General features: G+C 40.9%; 1 protein-coding gene across 4 annotated transcripts; it reads left to right on the forward strand.

The window, feature by feature from the left end:
* Positions 1 to 347: 347 nt before the first annotated feature.
* Positions 348 to 18,167, forward strand: LOC103482309 (uncharacterized). 4 transcript variants are annotated; one of them, XM_081602023.1, is made up of 5 exons: positions 348 to 630; positions 9,227 to 9,400; positions 10,032 to 10,174; positions 10,471 to 10,516; positions 12,469 to 18,167. In XM_081602023.1, exons 1-3 carry the CDS (start codon positions 521 to 523, stop codon positions 10,084 to 10,086), a joined length of 339 nt encoding a protein of 112 aa, XP_081458149.1. In that variant the 5' UTR covers positions 348 to 520; the 3' UTR covers positions 10,087 to 10,174; positions 10,471 to 10,516; positions 12,469 to 18,167. The 4 variants fall into 4 exon arrangements, with proteins under 4 accessions (XP_081458149.1, XP_017157457.2, XP_008436622.2 ...); XM_017301968.2 differs by having other exon boundaries at positions 406 to 630; XM_008438400.3 differs by lacking the exon at positions 10,032 to 10,174 and having other exon boundaries at positions 406 to 630.
* The last annotated feature ends 2,431 nt before the right edge of the window (positions 18,168 to 20,598 follow it).

The raw sequence follows: 20,598 nt of genomic DNA on the forward strand, positions 1-20,598 counted from the left end.
GCATTAGATAATTACAACTGTCGCTAAAGAAAATACAACATCAAAAAAGAAAAAAAAAAGTTGCACAGCTTGAAATGGTGAGATTTTCAATCTTTTGTGGTGCCAGCTGGTTGATTTATGTGCAATTTCTTCACAATAAAACATCTGACAAAGTTTTTATTAACAACAAGCAGGGATCTTTAGCCAAAACATTAGAAATATCTGCTTAAATATCTCCAATGCTGTCCTTATTTTTGCAAAGTGATTAGATGTAGTGGTAAGAGGGAATAACGAGATACGAAGAAGTGGTCGGGGAAGGAAACGACCAAGGAAGAAACCTGCAGTAAAGGGACGGGGCCACCCGTGTCTCCGCTTTGGTCACCTGTCAGTCACCGGAGGTGTTGTACTTTGACCTGACGTTATGTCTTCTTCGTGGCATCGCTGTTCGCTGAAAGTTCCCAGCGAATTCCTCTGTGCATTTTTAAGATGCTGTGCACTCCCATCCTGAATGCCGAGGTCCTACTGAACCGGTTAAAATAGGATGTCAACAAGTGACGCTGCAGAGCTGGAGCTCAGAGTTGCAGGAGTAGGAGGAGAGACAACGACGCCTCAGTGCGCCACAGCTAGAACTGCATGGACTCCAACTGCAAGGTAGCTGAAAATCACTTTAAAACTCACTTTTACGGGACTCTTTGTGATAAGTGTGTAATGGTTTCGCTTCTCATGGTGTTCGTACACGATTCTGCGTACTTGTTAAGCTTCTGTGTGGCTTTTTCGCAGCGATTCGGGACGGGTTATTATGAAGGGAGACGAACGCGCGCCAAACTTCGCTTAAAAAACGACGGTTTTAGAAATGTAAGGGTTATTTGGGAAAAATCTGAGTCGTGTCGCACAAATTAAAGCTGTGATTGATTCAGGACTTCATTTGTGTGAATTCGGCTATGGAATCATCCTGTCATTTAACATTTCATAAGTTGTATAATACATAGATTTTTATCACTCCATAGTATGGAAACATTCCTTTAATACTACGTATGGATTTAACTGTTACAAAGCTATTTTCCTAATTTATTTTGGTCGGTTTATAGGTTATCGAATATAATATGACCCATTTAAGTTTCTAACCTATTTTACTTGACAGCTCGCATCCATAAAAATAAATCACCTTCCCTTTTTGGCTCTGTGTGGTATCTATGGACTTCCCAAAGTGCCCAAAAGTTTAATAATAATTTGTAGTTACATGTATCATTTTTAAAATTAAACTTTAAAAATATCAGATTTGTCCATGAATATATAAAATGTTTGTCTAAAACATCAACATGTAGTTATATTTAGAATTTATAAAAGTCATGAATAAAACAAATCAAAAATCTGTTAAAATCATACTTCAACATTTATTTGTACTCAGTTAGTTCATTCTTTCTGTACTGCTTTGCACGGGGAATTTATTGAAGTTGTTGCTCTTTTCACCAAATATATTCCGACATAGATTTTTTTTTTTTTCAACCTTCAAAATTTGTTAATTTTAAATAATATTGATTAGAGCACTGACTTCAATGGAAAAGACTGACCTATAATATAAATGTATAAGGTCCCTCAGCAAGCATAATTAAATAATTACATAAATAGTAAAATAATTATGTGCTGGAAAATCTAGATTTTTTTCTCCCCATCATGTTTATGTAATTACATATTTAATGAATTATTGTGTGCACATTTATTTTAATCTTTAATCGAATATAGATACATTTAAGTAATGATTTATCTATTTGTCCTTTTATTGCTTTTTTGGCAATTTCAGACCCCCGTACTGCATGCGTAGCTGCATGCCTCCGTGCAGATATTTTATTGCACCTACAAAGCACCAGCATCAGGTTGTGCTACTTCAGGGCACAGTTGTTAGCGTTTTTACCGGCGAGCTGGTACTTGCTCACAGATCTCTGCAGCTCGACCATATATATACACACTCAATTACTGTCTGTGCATGTTGGAGATCGAGCTTCCCTTGTCCTCCTACTAATTCCTTCTGAACCAGCGCAGGGTGTACCAGCGTATAGACTGCAAAGCAAACAGTATTTCTTTAAATTTAACATGCGATGAAGGTGTGGCAGCATTGGGACAAGTCTCACTTTGTCCTGGCCTGGGTTTTGTTGACTCTCGCGCAGATGTATCATAAAATCCATTAGGTGGAAGCTCATTAGGCCGAAACTTAACCGGGATTTTAAGGAGTAAATCATTTGCAGGAGTTGATTCATTGCGTATGCTCGTCAGAGCTGAGCGCACACACCCACACTTTTTTAGTCCTTCCAGTTATGTAAGTGCTAACTGGCAGCTTGTGCACACACCCACAGCGAAGCTGACCTCATGTGGGAAAAAAAAAAAAAAAGAAGAAGGAAAACAGCAACATCTATTAGGCACATAATGCTGCAACCAAAATAAGCCTCTCAGTTACTCATCGGCTTACAGAGCATCAAAACAAAGAGAGATCAGGATTCTAGTCATGATAGCTGTCTTTTTACATATCAGCTGTCAAATAAAGGCTGAAGTTTCTTTTGTTCTGCTGTCGTCAGCAGACTGTGACTGATGCCTGTAAGTTTTTCTCTACTCTAAAACGAGGGACATTTGCAGCTTATAGTTAAATAGTTGATAGTTAAACAATTAATAGTCAAAATTAAGGAAGTGCTGAATTATTTTCCCTTTTTTCTATAAGTTATTTGGTGAAAAGGCAACATTTTGCAAAAGGTCTTCTTAAGAATAATAATTACAAAAAACATTGTCAATGTTAATTTACAATAACAGAATAAAATAATGCTCAAAATTATGCAAAACCAACAAAAACCATTTTATTAGTGTATGCATGGACAAATATAGAAATATATGATTTCTATATGTGGTTTGTAAGCAGCCTTGAAAATTTGGGAATTTATTTTTGTGTTCATCCTGTTATGAATAAGATGGAAAGAATGGAAAATATTTTTTAAATTATATTTCCATTCTCTGCTCCAGACCTATTTTCATCATATCTTCACTGCACTATTCCAGCAATCAGTATTTGGGACTCTGAGTTATTTAGATGACATTTTTCCAGTATTTTAAAAATCCTGCTATAATCCCGTGATTATATCAGGATTATGTAAAATCCTGACATAATCACATTACATCACGATTTTAAAACTTTCTGATTTAAAATCCTGGGTTTGACCTGAAGTACTTGTGATGCTAAATAGAAAAAAAATTTTTTTTTTGTTTTTTTTTTTGTTTTTTTTTCACAATTAGAATAAAAGGTTTATTGGCTGCAGTCTGTACTCTGAATGAGTCTCTGTTTAGATCAGTCCAGTTCAAATGAGCGTGAATGTTGTAGGTCTTGAAATGGAATTGGTTTCTGTCCAAATGCTAAAGAAGCAGTGAAACAACCTCTTTTTTTCACACTACTAAATTACAAGCATGTTTTTTATTATTTGTCTTAACATGCAGACATTTAAATCAAACTTGAGCATAAAGTTGTTGTTTTTTTGTTACAGAAAATGACAAACTTGTTTGCAATAATCTGGAATTTTGAAATGGAAAATTTGCTGGAACCTTGAGAAGCTAAGAAGCTAATTTTCTGCCTTCTGACTACTGCAGCGTTTTGCTAATTTGTCTCTTGTTCTATGCTGTGAAACCTCTTCAAATGCTCCGGATCTGTGTCTCGTCTTCAGTTAGCCTAAAAGACACACGTTGTCAGTGGGACACATCTCTGTGTCCCACTGGCTACCCTTAGCCGGTCGGAGCAAATTCAAGTCACTGATGTTAGCTTACTAAAGCTTAATGAAACCCATCTACTTGAATGCGATTTAGTCGCTTTGGTTGTCAAAGTATTTTTGGCTAGTAGTGAATACTCCACCCTCAAGACAATCCAGACTCTTTTCATGTGCCGTTTTACAGTGACCTACCAAAACCTTGTCTCTCTTCGAGAAACTCTTGAAGACTCAATCCTGTAGAAACAATCACCTACCTTTATTTCACTCTTCCTCCACTTCCCGTCTAATCTTGCACCATGTTTCTACACCATTACCTCTGACAGAACCTAACCACATTTTTTAGATAAAAGCATCAGTCTTGTGCATCGACGTAAAAATAACTAGAGATGTCTAGGTACATTTAATTACATTTTAATTGCTTCCTGTTCCCCTAGGGCATCAATATGGCTTGACACTTAGACCCATTTGTCTCTTCAGATTTGAAAGTCTAGAGAACACGACTTTCAGGTTTCAAAGAAAGCTGAGTACAGCAAAAAAAAAAAGTTTCTCATCTAAATTTGCCAAAACGTGATTCTGACAACGATCAAAGAAGAATAAACCTATAATTGCCTCTCTTCCCACAAACCACATCAGCGTTATTAGCTGGTAAAACAACACACACATCACTATACACAGCCTCTGTTTCAGCTAATTATGCCGGCCCAGCCTTGACAACTCTCCACTGTTGGGACTTGAATCCCTCTCGGCCCTTTTACTCTCCACAGCTGTAGGAAAAGGTCAGAAAGATGGCATAATCGAGGCCAATCACAATGAATGACTGATGAGCATTGGGGCCCCTTGATCTCATCATCATTTCAGTGGGGAGCCTCTGAACCTCCTGTTACCTTTAATACTTTAATGTGGGATGCACGTTTGAAGAAGGAAAGAACCTAATGACGAGCAGTTGTTGCACCGAGTTGTCCAAGTGCTGCGATGAAGGAGCACTAATTAGAAAGACAAAGCAATTAAGCAGAGAAAGTTAACACACCCCACGTTGCGCTCTTATGCAGTTCCACCACCTAGAGACCAATTAGTAGGGAAGGGCGCCTTGCTTGAGGCGGCTACAGTCCCAGGAACAAGCTAATAGTTGACTGCCCCGCCCTTCATTTTCTGTGGAAGCCCGACAAGCAAACTTGGCAACCTTTAGTGACCTCTAAACGAAGGATGCCTGGGTCACACTCTTACTTACGAAGGAGAGCTAATAAGTTTTTGTGAACGTCGATCTGATCCACAATGGCAAATGAGCCTTTTTCTCCTTCAAAGGATCTAAAAGCATTAGTATCTCTGCCATGCAAGAATGCATCTTCAGATGTCTTAAGGAAAATGAGGCGTAAGATGCTAAAGGTGTGTTATACGTGGAACATTCTGAAAACATGAGGCTGTCTTCTCTTTCCTCGCCTTTCTCTCTGCGTCGCCCTTTCTCTCATTTCTTGTTCCAGCAGGCTTTAATGCATAATATTCTCGGGTGATGCCAGTAAATCACCCCTGAGGGTAAGGTGGGATTGAGCTCTGTATAAGCTTGAGGAAAAATGAAAAAAAAAAAAAGGTTACAGTAGGGCTCGGCTAATGCTGAAAAACATATGATACAAGCAATTCAGATCAGTTGATATCGATAATTATTGATTAGATTTTAACCATCCAAAATGCTGCCAAACTGACCTTTTTTTCTTTTATCCACAATTTCCTCTTGAGCTGTTGTACTCGTCACTCCACTGTGACCTTTTTTTATTTTTAAGCCGCTATGAAGCAGGGTGGCTAAATCTGAAACTGCTCCCACATCCTCAGGCATACTGTATTCTGTGAACCTCACCGCATAAACTGATGGTTGAGAAGGATACTAATCGCCTACATTTCTTGAGACAAAGTCCTTCATTTCCCACAATCTGAATGGACCCTACAGCAAGTTTAATAAGCTAGTTGGGCGCCTATCCCCATTTTGTTTTCACTACCGCACAACTGTCAGTGCTGCTCGCAGTAGCCGTCACGCTACACGTCTTTGCCACTGGTTGCATTGACTCCCACCATTATCAACTCGGTGTCGTATACTAAGCAGTTCGATGTGAATGCCGTTTCCCTTCTGAGCAGTTTTCTGTGCGATTTGGTGTGTCACCGAGTACGCATCTGCTGTCCTGAAAACGTACCTTTGTCCTCTTTAAGCGAAGACTTTTGAGGACTGAAGTACACCCAAGTATGTTGGGGGCAACGTGACACTGCTGCTGCGCATGTTACTCTACTCATCAGGTTGTTGCTAGGTACCCAAAGAGTGAGTGAGTTAGTTGATACCAACAACCTTTCTTATTTGGCGGTGAGAGGTTGAGTGGCTAAAGTCTTTCTTCTGCCTACATCCCCCAGAATGCTGTGCAGTTCTGGATTGGAGTTCAGTGAAATCATCAAAATTCCATCGGACGTATTTTCTGTTAATCTGGATCATGTGTCTATTGTAATGGATATTGTTATTGTTTTATCGCCTAACCCTATGTCACACACATGAAAAAAAAAATTCAGCCTCCTAACTGTACATTTTTATAAAAAAGTGGAAGTGAATGCCCTTTTAGAGACAATTCCTGACATTACATTTGCTGTGTTTACTCAAGAGTTGATCCTTGCTGCACTGGTTTGACACACCAGCAGTGGGTTGCAGCAGCGGATTGCACATATGCAAGTTTTAGTGACTCCGTGAGTGGGCGTCTTCACTCGGTTCGCTGGCTGGAGGAGAAAGTGTTGACTTGTTACATAAACCCAGCAAATCAGACTTACACTTTCAGAGCAATAAAGGCAAGAGGAGTGGTTTAATTCTCCTTTGGCCTTATCTTCAGACCGGTTCCATCCTGCAGTTATTATATCACTGCAAAAACACACAGAGGGTCAATGATTCACTAGTGAGTCAGGATTAATTTTTTATAATTGGTAATTTATTGATTTTTTTTTTCCTGTTTTAAGGTACTTCTTAAACTTTTAAACATTTACAAGGCTCAGTCATAACTCCTATTACATCACTTTAGCTTCAATACAGTGAAATGGGTCTTTTTAAAATGCCTCAGATGAATACTAGAAATACAATTAAGCACTAGAACCATCAACGGGGAAAACGTAGCAGCCAAAATTGCGTTGAATCACAAAGTTTGTGAAATTTTTTTTTTCCCTTATGAAACCCTCCGTTGCCACAAGAAAACGAGTTGCTGTGTTTTTTCGTGTTGCTATATCATCAAAGTGGAAAAAATGAACCGGTCATTCCAGGATAACCTTTGTGTTTTCTCAACATTTCCCCAGACGCTATCCAGTCTATGACTGTTGGTTACTCAAGCGAGTACCGATGACATTAATGATTGTTAAGAGCTGGAATTTATAGTAATAATTGATGAGGACTGCAGGGGAAACGCCGCAGCAACATTCTTTGCTATTTCCTCGAGGCGCAGCTGTCCACCTTTCTTCCTCTGTCACTGTTTTTGACTGTGAAACCACAACTGTCACAAATTGTACTCCTTAGTCATAGTGGGGGATTTGCTAAAGCTCTGGTTTGTTCCCAGTTGGTTCCCTTCTAGGGTTGCAATTTAGTAGCCGTGCAGTTTAGTTCATCCCACAAATAAACTCGTCTTACCCTCTGAATGCATACGTTTAAAAATGTTGAACTGTTTCATCCGTGATATTTTCTGATATGATCTCGGGTAAATATACAGAAGGGTCTTGGAGAGGAATCCATGTTTAACAAGGGACGTCCTGAATCAATATTTGAGGAATTTCTTGAACGATCGTAGCAGAGTGGCTGACTGCCACCGATCCCTTTATCTCTGATGCTAAGAGCTACTGTGAAACAGATACACGACAAGGTACATGTCAATAACTTCGATGTGAGACTTGGAATTGTCAAAAATGTTTTAAATAGCTTCACATATGTGGAACATAGAAACCCTTGCAGATGTGTTTACTTTCTGGCACAGCCCCAACCGCGCCGAAGCTTATAAGGAATACCATCCTTAATTCCTGTTGGCATTGTTGTGTGGCTATTTTTCGAGTTGCCTTGCTGATTGCTGCTATTTTCAGCAAACATACAGTAATATGTCTTTCTTTGCTCCCATTTCTCCTTCAGAAACACCAATAACCATTGATTCTTCTTGAAGTGACCTCCAGTTTCCTTTGAATTAAAAAAATAGCTTTAGGGGTAGCGGAGGGAGAATATAAGCCCATTCGTTGGCTCTGCAGGTAACATTTCATTTATAAGGAAGATGATAGAAGTATAACTGCACAATACTGTATATCACACATGTGGTGTTACCACAGCATCGTCTCAGTCGATATCGCAAAGAATGGCTTAGGCTACACAATAAATGATTGTGAATTATTTATGAGCACTATACCAATATACGACTATGCCAGTTGCAACTTGTTCAATAAAACAACAAAAACTTTGTTGACATTTCATTCATGTAGGTTAGTAACTTTTTTTCTTTTTTTTTGTTTTGTGTTTTGCAGCCAGTGTTGCCCATTAATATTTCACCGTATGTGTTTTTGTGGCCACAGAAGTGTCTTGAATTTGAGTCTGGGAATTTCACTGTGTCATATTTTATTATTTCAAATACTTACTCTAAGATCTGGACTACTAAGTTACACATCTTAAACCAAGCCATTTCTTGTTTCAGCTGCTTTCATATCATTTCTTTTAATTCGGATTTCTTAATAAGCATGAAAAATTGCCAAATTATTTTGTTTCTCACACCTGAGAAAATGTTCATATTTTGCAAGAACAACAAAGAGATGGAACGTGACCTTGGTAGTCCAATGAAGAAATGAGACAGTCTGTGTGAATTTCTCCCTTACTTTCTGATTGGACTTCACCCCTCAATCATAGGAAGGTTGAGCTTATCTCTGCATATGTGTGTGTGTCTTCTTCTATCACATTTTTCCTTCCTATCAACATTCCTCTGTTGTGCTTGGATACAGCTCTTAGTGAGCAGCCGCTATCTTTGTGTCTTAACCTGCTTGTCTTCTGAGCAATATGTAATCTGATCTTCCCAGTCATTGTGTAGACTTGTTCTAGTCTATTTTTTTTAATAAGCTTTAAAATCATAATTGTCAAAATGAAAAGAAATAAACTACTCCATGTGAAATGAATGCATAAAATCTTGTTGATGATTTTGTGATTTTAATTAGATGCACCAGTCAGATAGGTTAATTCTTCAGACAAAAATTAAGAAGTAAAAGTAATAGAAAATACACTATGCTAAAATACTATATTTTACACAGTGTCTCCCTAATTCTGCATATCGGCTTCCACACAACTCGATTTCACTCACCAAAGTGTGATTACTTCACTTCCTAGTGAAATAATCAGGCAAAACCAGCAGTTTGATCAGACAAATCTGATAAATCAACTTTTAAGCTATGTGAACAATATGAATATTTGCATCAAAAATACTCTGAACTAAGAGATCGGTCTGATTTCAAATGTTTTTCTGCTCGTTTCTTATTAGTGAACAGCAGGACAACACATCAGCAGACAGTCTAGGAAAGGACAAGGCTTATCATTGGGGTCATTCAGAGGTCAAGATCCAGAACGCTGCTGGCTCCATCCTCGTCACCAGCCTCATTTTCCGACTCTCCAAGCCGAAGCTGGGACTAGAGAAGACTCTAGAGGCGTGGTCCAGGTACGGAGTGTTTTGTTTTACAATATCTGCTCATAAAGGTTCATTCTGCCATTTAAATCACATGTTTTTCTAACATTTAGTCAAACAGTAATTGAATCTTTGGACCTGGTTTGCTGCCCTCCATTTGTGATGCGTTACCGTCTACGGTGGTGTGCAGAAGGAAGTGGCGTATTTTTTTATTTTTTTGTATTTTCACAAAGGTTGTAATGAAACTCCTAAATAAAGTGTGGGAAGTCTTTCAGGAAGTATAACTTAGCATTGTTTCAGTTGATGCGTCACATAGTTTCTCAGATCATCCTCCAGTTGGCTAATTACTTTCCTTGTGTTTCCTTCTTGAGTCAATATTGCATGAACTCTACCAGATATTTCCTGTTTTCTGCAAAAAAAGAAGAAAAAATTACTTTGTATTTTAGATGTATGAATATGAATCACATTGTGAAAAGAATGACTCTACATTAGTTATTTTCTGTAAGTTTGCACGCTGCCGTGTGGCTTGTCAACGGAGATCCGACTCTCCTGCTTCAACCCCGTCTCTCATCTGCCCGCAGTCATATTAGACTGTTATTCCCTTATATAGACATCTTGAATATAGGGTGTGTGTTATTGTTCCTTTGTTCCTCCTTACATTCAGTGCTCGAAGAGTGAACGAAGACAGAACATGCGGTGCAAAGTCGGAGAACATCTGACTCTGGGAAAGCTGTTTAGAGAAGAACAAGGAAGCGAGGAATGCCGACAATCCGGTTGATCAGCGTTCCCGTGGAAGTTGTTGGCCATGTAATCCCTCTAATGTTTGCACTTAAAAACATTACAGTAGAGCAGAGGAACGACAGTCCAGGAGGAATGGCATGTCTAACTGCAGAAATTATTGTTAAAACCATTGTGTAGAGTTGCTTATTCTTGCCATAACCTACTAATAAAATGTATTTTTTTTCATGTTTTTAAAATATCAGATTGATTTCACATTTAAATCTCTCTCTCTCTTTCTCTCTCTCTCTCTCTCTCTCTCTCTCTCTCTCTCTCTCTCTCTCTCTCTCTCTCTCTCTCTCTCTCTCTCCCCCCCTTGTTTCTAGCTTGGTTGACCCAGAGTTAGCCGAGACCAAGAACAGCGCCTTGCAGGTAAAGATAATTTCTCGTGAAAGTGATACGACAAATTACAGTTTTTGAGCCGACATTATTCAAAGAGTTTCCGCTCTAATCAAGAGGAGAGTTCAAAGCTTTCAGTTCTTTACAACCAGGCGACGGTTTTCTGTGATTGGATCTTTGAGTGACACTTAAAAACATCTGAGATTGATGGTTATTTTAACAGTTGGAAGAGACAGGGTGTGTGTGTGTGTGTGTGTGTGTGTGTGTGTGTGTGTGTGTGTGTGTGTGTGTGTGTGTGTGTGTGTGTGTGTGTGTGTGTGTGTGTGTGTGTGTGTGTGTGTGTGTGTGTGTGTGTGTGTGTGCGTGTGTGCGTGTGCATGCGCGCATGCGTGTGTGTGTGTGTGTGCGTGTGCCTTTGTGTCCCTGGAACTCTCTCATGCCTTTCAAAATAACCTGTTTGACAAGGCTTCAATCTCTAAAATAGCTATTGCATGGGAACGTACGCTTTTAAAAAGCTCCAGCTGAAGTCAGCATGTATTTAGAAATTGTGATAGCACATGAGAGGAAAAAATAGGAATTATGATAGCAGCCTTCCTGCTGTAAAAGTCAGGAAGCTTTTTTCAGGGCTGCTTAGGAATTTGCATTGGTGAGATAAGGATGATAAGAGCAAGTTGACTTATGAAAACAACTACTGAAACACAGTTATGTGATGGCTGTACTTAAAATACACGGCAGCACCTTGCAAAAGTATCCCTGTCCGTTCAATATTTTTGACCTGTTACAACGACACTTTGATGCATTTTTTTGGGACTTTACGCAGCAGACTATTGCATACTATTGTGTAATTGTGAAGGAAAAGAAAAATTATACATGTCTTAACAGATTTCCACAAGCAAAAAGCATAAAAGCAATTGTGTGGCAATCACCACGCTTTATTTTGATATGTATAAATAATATCCAGTGAAATCCAGTTTCTTCAGAAGTGACAGATTGTTTTTAGGAAAACATCAGTCAACAAAAAGCAGAATAAAGACAAAGGAACACCAGTGAATTTCTTAGTGCAAGGCTGTATTCTAATATGATTGTTGCTATGTCTAGTTCACACAACAAAATTTTAAAATCATTGTCCGATTTTCAAAACCTGAGACCACCGCAGGATGATAAATCTTAGGTATAACAGGTGTGGGGTCATAGAGTGTGTGGTGTCCAGCTATGTGACCGGAGCAACACAAACCAATTTTCACTCACCGACATCGAGATCTCAGACGGATATCCTCTCGCATAACGCCTCGCATAACTTCTCGACACCAAACATGTGAGTTCAGAGTAAACAAACGTGGCTAACCGGGAAAAGGTAATGTCGACAGCTTCTGGACTATATTCAACAGAGAGAGAGAAAAAAACTATGTCCGCCAGATTTTCTGGTCTGCCATGGCAGCTTTGTCTTCTGTGTATTTTGGATTTCCCTCCCTGAAACAGGGAGGGAAATCCCCTCCCTTTCTAATTAACTAAGCGACACATTCAATAGACTCTGCTGTGTTTCTCTTCAGGGAACACCACACATACTGCAAAATCGGACCAGGACGATCCAACCATTCGAATGCCTCAGATTTTACATCAGAGTGGTCCCAATGTCTTGCCAAGTGATTCTTAACACACCACACACAACAGCAATAATCCTTGAGAGGCGTCCCGATAATTTATGGCATGCTTAAGGCTGTTGGAAGGAGAAAACCATGACAAGAATCTGCATAAAAATCTTGCAGTGTGAACTAGACATTAGGTAACTCTGGAGGGGCTGCAGAGCTCCACATTGTTTATTATCTAAAATCCCAATAAAATACATTGAGGTTTATGGTTGTTATGTGGCTAAATATCAATCATTCTGTGTCTAGGGAGGAGTATTTTGTGGTGAGAAAAATAACTTGTTTTGAGGCAGATCCAGCACATTCAGTCAGTGATGGTAATGTTGTGTATCTCAACAGGTTAATGGAACTTCATCCAGCTCGTCCATAGGAACAACCAGCGCATGTCCATCGTCAGAGACAATCCTGTTTTCAACCAAGAAGAGAGAAAAACTCCTCAATGTTGTTAACCATGATCTGGAAGTAACCGGGAACCTGAACAGAACTCACATTCTTCCTAATAGTAACGCCAGAGCAAATGAACATAATAATAATGACTTGTACGGACGACCCTGTGAATCACAGTCCAGACGGTGCACCGGATCTTTAACTGGAACTGAAAAAGACAAAAAACAACACCAAACACACCTTGAAAACCATTCCTATTTTGGCAACCGTTCGGATGAGCCTGTGTCCATGTTGTCTTCCACCATGGTGACAGTTCTCGCTCCTCAGTGGGGTGGTCGTGTAAGGCGGACCAAAAGGTTTGATGGAACTGGATATTCAGAAGCTCAGGCGGATTTGCAAGAAGGTGCAAATACGTCACCAAATCACCAACAAGGTGTGAAGAATGTGTTCATGGATGGATCGAACATTCCAAGGAGAGTCCTGGGAACCAGAAGTAATACAGTGGGCTGGTCAAGTAAAAGTGATCCTTCAAGCTTGGATTTCAACACTAAAAAGGACATGATTTCAACTGTTTCATTAGATTCGGGCGCTATAAGCCCTTTAGCCACTTCTCCAACGTCTTGGTCTCACCTCTCCCCTAACCTTAATGAACAAAGGCATCCCCAAATGGACCTCCAAGGACGACAATCATCTCTTAGTGCAAATCCAGCAACGAGCAGCTTTCTCCAGTCTTTTAGAAGAGTTAACCCCAATTCCACAAACTCCAGTCAAATTCCTGTCCTCCCTGAGGGGAAGTCCTCATCTCGGAACTGTTCTCTCAATAATAATGAACAAGAGAGACCAAAGTCTGTCCTCTCTCCTTCTCCGATTTCTTACAGGACAACTGAAACCGGACCGGCACTCTCTCCTGTCGGCTCCGATCATAGAGAGAGAAACGTATCTGAGAAGTTTTCGTTTCTAACTTCACCAACAAGCAGAACTATGAAAGACGATTCTTATACCCAGCAGTCTCAGATGACCCAAACTAGTTTTACATCTTCCAAACCTACATTTCAGAGGCAGCAAAATTGTGAGAATGTGGACAACACGATCCCTTTCTCAGAGAGCTCGATTTCTCCTACTAGATATTTTCCGCTTGATCACTCTGCTCCTTCAAAAACTCACAGTCTTCCAAGGCGAGCAAACCTGAAATCCACTTCCTGGTGGAAACAAGTTTCTCAGGAAGGCAGTTCTCCTGTCAGTGTGAAAAACACAAACAAGAAAGACTACGAGAAAACGGACTCTCCGAGTCTGACAGACAACAAAAGACTGGGTAGTTATATGCTTAACAGTGATAACAACAACAAAGTAGAGTTGGCTCGCAAAAGCAACACGAACCGCTCTTTAAAGATGCGGTCACCTGAATCAGAAAGAACTGCCATCCAGCAGCGTGGCTTCAATGGAGACAATAGACAACCACAAAAACCTCAGAGTATGCCTGATTGTCGACCTGCTTCTAAAGTTAGCACAGTTTTAGAGCAAACAACACTAAAGCAAACCAAGGTTCCAGACAAGAATGATGAAAGAAAGACTTTGCTCTCAGCTCGTGTGCCTTCGTCTACTTCATTTACTCCCATGACCTCAAATCTGCCCGCAGATAACTTTGGCAAATACAATGGTTCTCCACTGAAATCCATCAGTGCACCTACATCTCAAAACAAAATGGACACACAAAAGTTGAGCAAACTCCCTCTTTTCCACAGTTATTCCTCCGCTCCGAGCGACCAACCTTATCCTTCTCAAACTACCTATGACAGTTCAAACACAAAACATGCGCTTTCTTTCCAGTCTCAACAGGCTTCTTCTAACAACAGTGTTCACTCTTCTTCAGCTCAAACATCAACATTTGCCAGTAAATCCAACGTCTCACCTCTTGGTTTTAAAAGAAGTTATGTCTGCCTTCCTAAACCTTACCACGCTAAACCCGTGACCAGCCTTATTCCTTCGGTAAACACTCACAATAATAGCTACACACCAGCCACTCCAACCACATCCTGTGGTACCACTCCCCGTAGCCCGTCCACCCTGAGCCCTCCTGTCGCTTCCACCATGATGTCACCAACTCCTGTGAGTGCCTCCTCTCTCCTAACACCCCCTGCAACTCCAGTAATCGCTAGTCCCACCTCAGAACCTTCTCCCCCCAAATTAAAAAGCATAGTTTATAACAGTCTAGAAAGAGAACCAAAAAAACATGGAAAGAGAGAGAGGCGAGTAACGTGGCAGGACTCGGTGGATGGACAGTGTTCAGAGTCGGTCAGTGTGGAGAAGCCAGATCTTCCCCAGGTCCAGGCAAACAACTCTTCAGCTCCCACAAAGCTCACCCAAAGCCCCCTCGCTGCCTTCTCGTATCCACAGTCAGGTAGTCCAGAAGGGGGTGAACACAAGGCTTTTAACAACACACAGCCGGGAAAAGGAGGAAAATATCGCTCCTTATCATCCGACTGTGCTGAGGTAGTGACCAGGGAGCGTGGGATAAACAAGCACACATTTGGTGACACCATGAACTCCGACCAGGGAGTACAGGGCCCGTTTACAACCAGGCAGGAACGTACGCTGTCAGTGGAGTCTGGCACAGTTCAGTGTCGTCACTCCGCTCCCCTGTCCCTCCCTCCTGACTTCCACAGTGGGTATACAAATCGCTATAGCACCCCACCTTACTCTACACTAATGTCTACCAGGCAGACAAAAGGAGAGCTGAAGACCTCACCACAGACATTTCTGATTTCTCAACCTTCTCATTTGAATCATACACCGCAGACTTTATCAGATGCTAACCCATTTGTCTCCGCTTTCAAACCCCCTTTGTCGCCTGTTAGACCATCCCAGGCTAGTTTAAAGCCTTTCCAAAGCGGAACTGCAAAACAAGAAAGCTCTGTATACAGTCTGTCAGACACTGACCGGGTCAACAATAATAACCTTCAAGGCCACGTCCAATATCAGCCAAATAGTCAGCTACAGCTTTTTGACAACAGGGTTCATATCACCTCACAGTCTCTTTTAGGTGATGAGGAACACAGCTTCTCTTCAACCTATGTAACCGAAACACTTGTTTACAAAATTAAATCTAAATCAGATGTAGCTGCAGACACCCCAAAGGACACCACACCTACATCTTCACAACACAACGCAAGCACTTTGGTTTCTGTGGAGACCAAGTTTAAGCCGCAGTCAGGCTCAGCGCAGAGTAATGAAGTAGTTGAAAGGTCGCGCAGGCATTCTGAGCAGAGCTCCAGTGATGGCAGGTCAGCAAAGAGTGAACCCAGTCCTGATGAAACCAGTAACACAGGCGCGAAGGAGAGCGTTCTGGGTAAAAGTAAGTTTTATTCAGTTGAGGTTAATAATGAAGAAAGTCCTAAGAAAAGCCGGTTTGGCATAAAGAGAAGCGTCAGCACACCAAGCTCTGGTTTACCTAGATCAGAGTCGGACAGGGTCGCCAAGAGTTGCAACAAAATGGACCAGATGTTTAACAAGCTGAAGCAAAAATTCAGCTCCAAGCGAACAGAGGAGGATTTGTCCTTCCCGTGGAAGTGGAGGCGCACTTCCCAAACACCTTCTGTCAGCGGATCAAGCGACGTGAGCAGTGTCAGCGATGCCAGCGCAGACAGTACCAAAACTCTGGAGGAACGAAGACAGGAGAAGGAGATGGTACTGAAAGACAAGGCAGTGAAAACAGAGGGCACGAAAAGACAAACTGACAATAGATACACTCTCGTGCCAGCACTGCCTGTTGGAGAAAGAAAGGCAGGAAATGATTTGCCCATCTGGTCAGAACATCCCGCTCAAGGCAACAAAAGAGAGGATCCGAATTCTTGTGCCGCACCTCAAAGTCAAATTCATCTGACAGTCCATGGCCCAGTTGAAAAGTTTGATATGTGTGAAAACAGTGAGAGACAGCATACAGCCACAAGCCAGTTCCTCTCCTTTTCGGATCACAGTATTGATGGGAGCCTCAGCCCTAATTTTGCTTATCCAAGTCAGAGCAGGAAGTCTACACCCAGCCCCAGGAGTCCCTTCTCACCATTTTCCTCTCTTTCACCTGTCTCCCAATTTTCCACTGCGGAAGTGTTCGAGGACAATGTATTCTTCAGCCCAAAGCTTCAGCGGCGCAGGGAATCCTCCTCTCCATTTGAGGCCGTGGATGGAATCAGGTTGGGAGTCTCAAGAAGGAGCCGGGCATCTACCGGTCCCCCCACTTCAAGTCCAGGAAAGGAAAACGAACCCTTTACGTCATCGTACGCAGATTTAAAGTATGGCATTGAACCGGGGAGATCCTTCTCTGTAAGCTCTGTCCTCTCCAGTCGACCGGCTCGGCCTGGACGGATTTCGACTGGGACCAGGTTTTTGAGCGTGGGCGACCTTTCTCACCCCGCTCTATCTCCTGCAAGTAGCGGCAATGAGTTGCACCAGAGGTCCGTCACACCTGCTGAAATGGGACCGTTTTATACCCAGCCTGAGCACGACCCTCGCATGTCACGTTTCCCCTGTGATACTGAGAAGATGCGATCCAGATCCCTCCCTCGATCACTGACTCAGTGCTTGGCAAAGTGGAGCTCAGGAGTGCCCCCTTCTCAGTCCAGTACTGGTACTCCCTCAAGCGCAGGTCTTCTTCGCAGTCCCAGCAAGAACATCTGCCACTTTTCATGGGATGCAGAGGGTCCCCCAACCCCTCCTCCGACGCCTCCCCTCTCACCAGTAACCAGACGCATGTCCAGACCTACTAGTCTTCCTACCCCCACCTTTCCCAGCTCACCAGAAGCAGCACACCAACCAGACGGCCAGTCCTCCAGAGCACATCGGCCCTCCAGGGGCTTTGTGTCCAGTCTCAACACTTTTGACGAATCCTCAGACAGTAACTCTGACACAACAACGGACGATGAATATTACATAGACTCAGACGGTGGAGAAAAGGAGACAGAGCTGTGAAAGGAGTCCGGACCAGAACAAAAAGCAGGAAACTTTGTGGAGAGAAATCTTTTTTTTTTTCATGATGACTCTTTTGTGTCGCCTGTTTTTGTTTGTTTTGCAACCAGAAAGACATGAGGGTAGCTCAGATAAAGAGTTGCCTTGCTTAAGCTGCTTTTTAAAATCTGTGCACCAATTCCTGGCAGGAAGTTGGGTCACTGCATGAGCAACACTGATACAATCAGCATAGTTTCATGTACAGTGTATTCTAATTTGTATGCAGCTCCTCGGTTTATAAATACCAAATGGTGATTGATTTTAACATTTGTAGTGTTGTGGCATGGTGGATGTGACCAGCGCTTCTAAGTATACATGTGGTTGTTTTTTAAAAAGAACAAAGCACTCTGTAAGGTTTAGCTTTTGGCACAAGCTCTGTCCTCAGCTTTGCATTTCATTCTGCCAGTTGACATTAAGCACGAAGGTGCATGATACGCTGTCCTGTGAGGTTTCATGATCTCTATTGTCTTTGACCATTGAAGGGAGTAAAAACTGTTGTTCTCAAGGATTTGAAATGTCTGTAAATATGAGAATTGTACACTGGAATTGAATTTATTAATATTTTCTGTCTTAACATTCTGCTCGTTTGCACAAAGACAATCCCAAATCTTAATATATCTGTTTTATAAATAAATCAGACTTTTCTAACATAACCTCTTTGGCTTTCCCTGTGTTATTTATGTCAGTGTGATGATTTTTAGACGCAATAAAGTTTAATTTGCATGTAAGGCAAAAGGAATAAAAGCCTAAGGCGCCGTTCCTGTTTGTGAGTTACTTCCTAACCAGATGAGTTCCTGAGTGCCAGCGACGGTCTGTGCTACAGGTGGAGCCATCCCAAAGCCTCACAGTGTGCAGCTCCTCCCTGTCGCCAGTAGTTGTGGCAACCAGTGAGCTGCTGTGGTGATGGTTAGATAAACCATCCTTTGACCCCAGTGGTTGATCAACACTCCGCATGTTTGCTGGAAGTGTACTTTGTGACTTTCCGAGGCGCTTTGACACCAAGGCAACAAATTCTGCTTCAGATTATCAAGCCCTGACATCATCTGGGAAGGGCTTTGCTGCTTCACAGCATATGTCACCCTGAATGCACTGCCTTCACATTCACCTTTCCGTTTTGCAAAACATTCTTGTTTTATACATATACAGTATATCCCAGTTATCCAGATTTTCTTGTCCCTTGTGCTCTTGCGAAGAATTCATCAGACTTTTCAAAGGGTATCAAGTTTCTATCTTAAGACATTGGAAGTTTAATTAATTTAGGCTTGTCATGATCGGTCTCATAGAAAGTATTTAGTTTGAGTCTTGTAATGTTTTATTTTTAAGCATAAAAGCTTAAAAAGGAAGAAATCAGTGTCATGGATCTTTTGGTTCTTTGTGTTTAGGCGCTGGCAGCAAGAACAATTTCACTACTTGGAGGCCAAAAGTAACAGTTTGGCAGATATAAAGCTTTTTTTTTTTTTGTAAAAAAAAAATGTTTAGGGAGGACAGATTTCTCAGGTTCTTTGCCAGATCCCTGCTGGCTTTTTTGGGATTTTTTTTCGGCACTTCATGTGCTGCCATTTCTTTAGTCATGATCCCTTCGGGTGATTATTACACTGCTCTTTGTTTTTCATCTGACACCTCTTTAGGAATCATCTTGATGATAAAATAACTACATATCAGACTTTGACATCGCAGGCATTTCGGTGTAAATTTTTACTGCTAGAAACAAAGTGCTAAAAGATACAATTTTAGGAAAGATTCTTCCGAGGCCTGCAGGAAATTGCGGTGCAACCTCATGATTTGGATCTTGATCACCAGGACCTATTTTCACTGTGAGGAGGAAAATAGCATAAGTTCATCAAAGTGGCAAAAATATTTTATTACCAAGCACTGCACCTGAAATACTAAAGCCTATCAAATATTCCATCCTTACAGTGCATTTCAAGTTTAATATTGACCATATTTAAAATGCAATGCAATGTTTTCACTTTGACAAAAATTAAGTTTAGCTGTTTGTTTGTTTTTATATTTGCCTACTTTAAGGTCAACAGGGGAAAAAAGTAAATTGGTAGCAAATATTCAAAAATAAAAAAAAATGTAAAAGGCCAATTACACAAAGTCCGGCTCAAATATGAGATTCTGTAATAGTTAGCTTAAAGTGGAAAAACTGGTTATGCACCAAATGGTTTCACCCATTACCCACATCAGAAATCTTCCTCCAGCATAATAAGTAAACTGTTGATATCAATAGGTCAGAGTAGCTGATAAAAAAAATGGCAAATCATGTATTATGCAACATGATAATGGAGAGAGGCGTTAAACACACTGACATCGTTTATTTTATTGGGAGTGGTTCTATAGAGTTATAAAAGAAAGCTTGGACTTTGAAATGTCACAGTGATTGAACCGCAACGTCACTGTTGCCACAATAAACGAACACCTAGACGCACCATCGTGGGGGGGGGGGTTTTCTTACGTAAAGCAAAAAAAAAAAAAAAAAAAAAAAAAAAAAGATTGCCTTGTAACATGGAATCTTTAGGTTAAATTAGCAATTTTAAAGTATCTACTTTTAGCATTTTATAACGTGTCTGTTAGGCTGCTGACTCCTTTATCAATTTATGAGGTTGAGGAGGTGTGAGAAACTGGAAATAGGACAGATTAAGTAATAAAAATGAACAAAGATATAGTTTAATCAGACTCAATATATTATCATAACTTTGATAGATGGTTGACCCATCAGTATGGCAAAGCTTATTTACTTTAATTTCTCTAAAGGGTTTTTTTTTTTAATAACTTAACAGCTAGTGAAAATACTTGGAAATTTTACTTTGAAAGAAAAAAATTGACGTATCATTGTGATCCGACGCTGTGTGTCATGATGTACCAATGCTGCCCTCTAGTGGACTAACAGTATCTGCTTTCTTTGCTGTTTAACATTATAGCAGTAACAACGTTTAAATGTTTTACATTACTGCCCCAGTCAAAATTCTACACACACTCAACAGCGGTAATACTGTCATTTCATGAAAGATGCAACACGTAGCTTCCACTTTAATTCAACCCTGATTTAAATGGATTGGTTTCCTGGCTCCGATCAAGCCA

Source organism: Poecilia reticulata, chromosome 20 (genome assembly GCF_904066995.2).
Source record: "Poecilia reticulata chromosome 20, P_reticulata-male-v2, whole genome shotgun sequence".
Classification (NCBI taxonomy): domain Eukaryota; kingdom Metazoa; phylum Chordata; class Actinopteri; order Cyprinodontiformes; family Poeciliidae; genus Poecilia; species Poecilia reticulata.

What these genes read in the sequence shown, in the direction of transcription:
- LOC103482309 (XM_008438400.3), top strand. Translation starts at nt 521, where the DNA reads ATGTCAACAAGTGACGCTGCAGAGCTGGAGCTCAGAGTTGCAGGAGTA. An exon ending in GCATGGACTCCAACTGCAAG is followed by an intron (nt 631 to 9,226) that starts GTAGCTGAAAAT and finishes GTTTCTTATTAG; the next exon opens with TGAACAGCAGGACAACACAT. An exon ending in ACTCTAGAGGCGTGGTCCAG is followed by an intron (nt 9,401 to 10,470) that starts GTACGGAGTGTT and finishes CCTTGTTTCTAG; the next exon opens with CTTGGTTGACCCAGAGTTAG.